Below are 6,262 nucleotides of genomic sequence, written 5' to 3' on the forward strand. Positions count from 1 at the left end.
TACTCCCAAGCTTCCACTACTAATAACCAGCTGTTGTTTTGTGGGAAGTATGGAAGTTGTGGAAAACTAACTAAAATAACACCCAGGCTTCACTTACTCCACATGTAACTGCAATGTACCACGATCCTTTCTTTACAGCTAAAAAAAGAACTGACCCAGCTGAATCGCCGGTCCAGTCAGTTCCGCCAGCTTGCCCTTGACCTGATACTGGACCGTGAGAGACGAGAGATGTACCTACAGACTGAGATGGAAGAGGAGTATGGAGCTGAGTTCTCTCTCACCTTAAATGACCTCGTGGCCAAGTTCGTTCAGACAGTTGAGGACTATCTCCCTGTCCCTGTCATTGAAGAGGTTGGAGCCTAAACAAATCCTACATTCTTTTTTTTTCTATTGGTACCAAATATTAAACTGAATGGATGAATAGAGGCATAAAGATACTGCAAACTGTATAAGACAATACTGATGATTGTACTTTGATAGGACAATCCATAAATTACCAATAAATCAATTAATACTTGTGACAACAATGACACCAAAATACAACATTTCCAACATTACATGTTTGTAGATCTATTAGAACTTCAGCCATATTATCTGTTTATTTGTTAATTTTGTCTGACCTCATGACCTTAATGAAAACTGTCCAGAAGACTGGAGTTTTGCATGACCACAGTTAGATAGACACTTAAGCATTGAGCATGCCCTGTGTTTCAGATCAGCTCAAGTGAACAGTACCTAAGCCCTACTGATGATTGCTCCCCTGCTGTCTCTAAGCTTCTATCAGTCCTGGAAGTTTCGAATGGCAATCCCAGCACTGCTGATCTCACTGAATTGGTACATGAACTTGAAACTGTAAGCACAACAAGGACCAGGAAACAAAACTGTTTACCTAGTAGAAATCAGGCTAAACTGTCCTCAACTTTCAAAAGTCCCCAAACAAAGGAGAACACAATCAAAACAGACAGAACTTCTCCAATTATACCACAAGGTGATTGTGTAGAAGATAGTGCCAAACAGCAGTCAACTTCTACAGGAAGCTCTGTGTCACAAACAACAGAATGTTCTGGTATAACCCGTACAACTTTGTCAGATTCAAGTGATGTGGAAATAGTGGAAGTATCCAGTGAGCCAAATTCTGAATGCTCACCTAGAGGCAAAAAGGCAACAAGACTTCAAAAAGAGACGGATACGAGAAATGTTAGAAGAGTGAAAACTTCGCTACATAACAAGTCAAGTGTATGCACCAAAGCAAAAGGATTGGATGCTGGCAATAGTACAACAAAAGGAAAAGAGTTAAAGAAAGTGAAAGCTAAATCACCATTGTCATGGAATTCGTGGGAGAACACCTTAAGAAATGATCTTATCGGCAGCAAGTCAAGAGGAAATAAGTTGATAACTGACTTCAAAAGTTTCTCCAAAGACAAACAGGACATGAAAGTAACAACGGATGATTCGGATGATGAAACACAGTGCAGTAAAGAAAGCAGTTCAGGGAGAAACTCAGTCAATGATGACAAGGTAGGAGCAGAGAAAAGGCCAGTCCTTAGAAGTGATCAGGACCATATTGCTTCTCCTTTGGTTATTACATTAGATAGTAGTATTGACTCTGATACGAGTATTACCTCTCCTCTTCTTCTCGCAAACTTGGAGGAACAATCTCTCTGGAAGATGAAGAGGCAGAGAGAAGAGGAGCAACTTTCAACGGAGCATTCCAGAAAGAAGAGACGGAAGCTGGAATTTCCAGAAAAATCATCGTCAGACAATCAAGGTTCAGAAGCTGACTTGCAGGAAACATCAAAAGTTGACAAAGTTCAACTTCAGGGAAGTATTCAGCATCAAGAGAGGGAAAGTACCACAGAAGAAGTAGCCAACCAAGCAAGTTGTTCTGGTAAACCTGCAACTGAAGACAAAGCAAATAAGTCAGAGGATGAAGACACTAATGCAGAGGGTGCATCATCAAACCAAGTCAGTGCTGAGGGGTAAGCATGTGATCTACATTTTCTCTTTTGCAGAATTTTCTTTGTCTTGTGTCCCCATCGTTTTTCAGTCCTGCCAAAAGATCTTTGGGTGACATTGTGTCCAATTTTGAGTAGATGCAAATGCATATTGACAATCTGTGATGTTTATCAAATTTTCAGGCACAGCATTGAGGTCCTAGAAGAGACGGCTAAAGAACCTACAAGTCCGTGCTCCATTGTTGGCCTACAAGATGGTACTCAGCCTTTCTCGCCTGTACTTCAGGAAGCAACACACCGCGAATTCAATAGCACTACCATTGCTGACAAAACTGATGCTATTACTACCTCTCAAACAAAAGATGAAGAAAGTCACATTCGCAAAGGAGGTGCTAAAGCTTTAACAGAAGTACTGAGACCACCGCAAGATGCTGATAGATTAAGGCTTGCTAGAAGTATAACCAGTAGTGTAGAAGTGCAAGATTTTCCAGTGACAACTGTGGACAAAGCTCCACTGGCAAATGCTGATGAGCATATCAGTGCTAGCCCGCGCAATAGGAAAGTAAGGGAAGATAGTACAATACTGTGGGTGGAAATGGTGCACCAAGCAATACACAGCTCTCCAACTGGTGCAGCAACTCTAGCAGACATTTGCCAGTACATCTCTGAGAACTTCCCACGTCACGGCAGTCTGGAGGTCGTAGCACAGTCGGTGTGCAGGGTTCTATCAACTCACAAGTGTTTCCAGGTCGTCAGTAGTCCACGAGAAATAAGATGGACCCTGAATGCTGCTTGTGATCACAAGTTGTCACTACCTGGGCTTTCACTAGCTGCAAAGGACAGAGAACCTAGCCCGGAGGACTCAGATGTTACAAGCTCTACTCCTGATGGAGCGGATTCGCCTAGTAAAATACTAGCATCAAATCCAAGCGGAGATGGCTGTCAATCTTCTGTGACGGCAGAAGAAGAAGAGAAAAATACATCACCAGCTGCTGAAACCACATGTACAACAATGGAGGCAGACACGGCTGTCCATGAGAACGATACTCCAGAGAGTCGTGCGGATGATTGCAGTGATAACACCGTCAGCAGTTCCCAGGATGAAACGTCGGCTGTTCAGCATGTCGTCAGCTCTGGCAGTGGTAACAACAGCTGTCACACCTTGAGCATGATCCCTGAAGAAGTGAGACAGCAGGATGAAGAAAGTGATGCCATGTTTCCATCAACACCTTACTTTGAGGACTGCACTGCTTACAAAAACCCACAGGTGTGTAAAGGGGTAAGTTCTGTAAGTTTTTGTTCGTTTATGTTATTCTTTCAGTTTCCTTCATTTTCTCCTTCTAGTTTGGATGGTGGATTCTTAGGGAATGGGTGTACCAGTATATGTTATAGGGGTTATGAATGAGTGAAAGTGAATGAAATGATGCAATGAATAAAGGAGATTAATGAAAGTGAATGAATGATAGTGAATGAATGAATTAATGAATGACTTTTGTATTGAATATCTGAAAATGCTACGATCTGCTCCCTCCTTAGAGTTAGAATGGTACTACAGTAGAAGCCAGTTAATTGCACACCAGATAATCGCACACCTCTGTTAATTGCACGAAATCCCCAAATCCCATGGTGGTGCGGTTCAGTTTAATAACTTCGCTTTGTTGCACCGCTCGGATAATTGCACGAAATATACTGACAATTAGGGTGTGCAATTAAGTGTCTTCCACTGTAGTACATTAGCAATGCCATTGTTTTCATGACAAAAGCTTAGTAATGTGACAATAACAGATACTTTTGAATCAGTGAATGCCTAAATGAAATGGTTACTTTTCACTTTCAGGCTATCCAAAGCAGCTCTCACAACCAAGCGGAAGAAACGTGCAGACAATTTTTTAGCGAGCATGCACACAAGCAGTCAAAAAGGAAACGTTCACACAGTGAGCACTCTGGGACAGAGAAGGGGTCTCATTCCCAGAGCTCTGATGAGTCCATCATACCCCCCTCCCCCCAGGAGGAGCAGAGGTCAGACTTGGTGACCTTCGCCAGAACTCGGAGAGCACTAGCTATTCCTCACACCTGTGGAAAAGGTATAGGTCAACGTACATTTATTTTTGTGAGAATTTAACTTCGCAGTAAGAGTGAAAAGAATATTTCAGCTGTGTTTTATTTTAAGTTCATGGTTAAAAAACATGATACAATTCTAAAGGAGGTTTTCAAAGAGTTCACTTAATATCTTTTAAGGGAAGTTACTTCACACAACTTTTCACCCTGTGGCAGTGGAAGGAGAGAGATGGTCCCTGCCCTCCAGTACTTTACCATAGATAGTGGACAACAGCCCATTGCACTGTATGACTTCAAAAGGCTATGGCACTACCTTTACCTACCTTTTCTTTTTTTCTTTTCACCACAAGAAGTGGACTCTCTGTTGGAAGGAGGGGAAGACGCGATTGTGAGTGACTCGGACAGCGACAGCGAGAGCACAGTCCTGTACTACGAGCAGAATGACGAGGATTCAGACACGGAGTCTTATGTCATCCCAAACTCCCACGATAAGGACGACTCCTTCAACAGTCTTACTGGGCCTAAGGTGTGTCCAAATCTCCTTGTTTGTCAGAAATGGGTGTCTCAGGGCTTGAAATACTGGGTGTTTATTCACTTTTGTGCCATGAAATTAGAGCTTTGATCCTGATTTTTGACTGTGGTCGTGTGGATGTGTAGGTACCAATGTATTTGTGTAGGGATATGTAATTGTAAAGGTACTACATATGGTGTACACTAGCATATCCTTGACATTCGATTTTTATTTGTTTGAAATATTGTCATCTTCGTCAGTTTGAGGTGGTTAACATGTTGTTAATTATTTTTATAATCTTATGCTCTGAATAGAGGCAGTACGGTTTCTGATTAAGTTTTGCTGATATTCTACTTCACTTTAAGTTTTATAAGATGTACATCGTAATTAGTGGTGCGTACGTAAAGCCTGGACTTGGAATTGGACCTAAAACTCTTTAGGTCCAAGTCCAAATAAAACCTAAATGTTCGGAGCCAAGTCCGGACTTGCAAAAAACTATCTGTCACTTATATTCCCTTTTTTTGTTCTAAATCATCTAAAACCTTCCATAGACAGTGAAATTTGCACTGGAAAAAGACAAAGAACATTTCGTGTTTACACTGGCTGTATACAATTTGCATATATTTTTCACATTGCATTTCAGTTCATGCTAACATGCAATTTTATATGCACCATCACCCCTCCCCCTCAAAATAGAAAAATTTCTAGCACACATAATATGCAATGATGGGTTCAGGTCCGGACCTGAACCTGAACTGCTGGACCTGAATCCGGACCTGAAACTGAATGAGTTTAGGTACGCACCACTAATCGTAATTGAAAATTGTTGAACTTGGAACTAATTGTTCATGACACTGTGCATTCCAGGCCCCAGTAATGGGAGCTTCCATGAGGTCTGCCCTGTGGACAAAGGACCACACGCTGGTGCCCTCCCTGTCCCAGCACCTCAGCTCCTGCCCTGTCAGGCCTTGTGTGGTACTTCTCCACAGACTCACGGTAAGGAGCATGGTTTTCTGGTTTAGATTCACACCTATTTAATTTGTTGGTTCGCAGATTTAAAAAAAAAAAATGAAAATATAGCAAGCAGACATCATAAAAGTAGAAGGTAGGGAGGAAACTCGAATATGACTGTATTCATTAAACCGAGTGCACCAAGGCACAAACCTGGTCCTCAGGCTTTGTTATCATCATGTTTTTCCAGTTAAGAATATCTTTTTTAAAATCTGTGAACCAACAAAAATTGAATTGGTGTGGCCTTAGATTGACACATATTACAAAGCACAGTATAGGCATCTTCGCTGAATAGTTTTAAAGAACACTTGCAGATAGATGTGCAAAAGTTAGGTATGACGGCCGTTCAGTGTAATATTATAACTAGCTTCTGCCATGCTGCGTGCCTGTGAAGCTGGTGTGTTACACAGAAAGGTGGTTATATGGGCTATATAGCTACAGATACAGACACAAAATAAAATCAACCCTTAGGCTGAGAACTCTAAAATTGCCAGTGAAAGAAACAACATTCTTCTCAAGAATGTCTCGAACACCAGAGATCTGAAGCGTTCCTGATGCTGCATTGTCAGATCTCTTCGAACTCACTTTAACTAGACTAAAGGTGATTTAAGGGCACCTGGTAGAACTATGAAAGTCAATGTTATAGGCAATGTTACAGAATTTTTCTTAAAATTTCTGTTGCAAGATGATTGAATGTTGACTGGTTGCAGTAAAACTGTTTGATGCA

The 6,262-nt window shown here is 41.5% G+C and overlaps 2 protein-coding genes across 2 annotated transcripts; both read left to right on the plus strand.

The window, feature by feature from the left end:
* Positions 1-136: 136 nt before the first annotated feature.
* LOC118417537 lies at positions 137-2,872 on the plus strand. Its single transcript, XM_035823124.1, has 4 exons — positions 137-351; positions 715-1,979; positions 2,139-2,517; positions 2,786-2,872. The coding sequence occupies exons 1-4, from the start codon at positions 229-231 to the stop codon at positions 2,870-2,872; spliced, it is 1,854 nt and encodes a 617-aa protein (XP_035679017.1). The 5' UTR covers positions 137-228.
* A 30-nt stretch (positions 2,873-2,902) lies between these two features.
* LOC118417873 (protein starmaker-like) lies at positions 2,903-5,520 on the plus strand (the record flags this gene model as incomplete). Its single annotated transcript, XM_035823625.1, is given in 4 exon segments — positions 2,903-3,234; positions 3,793-4,039; positions 4,364-4,539; positions 5,392-5,520. Coding segments are annotated over 4 exon segments (819 nt in total), but the record flags the coding sequence as incomplete, so codon positions are not given.
* Positions 5,521-6,262: the final 742 nt, after the last annotated feature.

Source organism: Branchiostoma floridae, chromosome 6, assembly GCF_000003815.2.
Source record: "Branchiostoma floridae strain S238N-H82 chromosome 6, Bfl_VNyyK, whole genome shotgun sequence".
Classification (NCBI taxonomy): domain Eukaryota; kingdom Metazoa; phylum Chordata; class Leptocardii; order Amphioxiformes; family Branchiostomatidae; genus Branchiostoma; species Branchiostoma floridae.

Excerpts from the sequence above, each read along its gene's own strand:
- LOC118417537 (XM_035823124.1), top strand. The coding sequence starts at position 229 with ATGTACCTACAGACTGAGATGGAAGAGGAGTATGGAGCTGAGTTCTCT. Across the intron at positions 352-714 it reads CTGTCCCTGTCATTGAAGAG|ATCAGCTCAAGTGAACAGTA; the intron begins GTTGGAGCCTAA and ends CCTGTGTTTCAG. Across the intron at positions 2,518-2,785 it reads CTAGCCCGCGCAATAGGAAA|CTGCAAAGGACAGAGAACCT; the intron begins GTAAGGGAAGAT and ends GGCTTTCACTAG.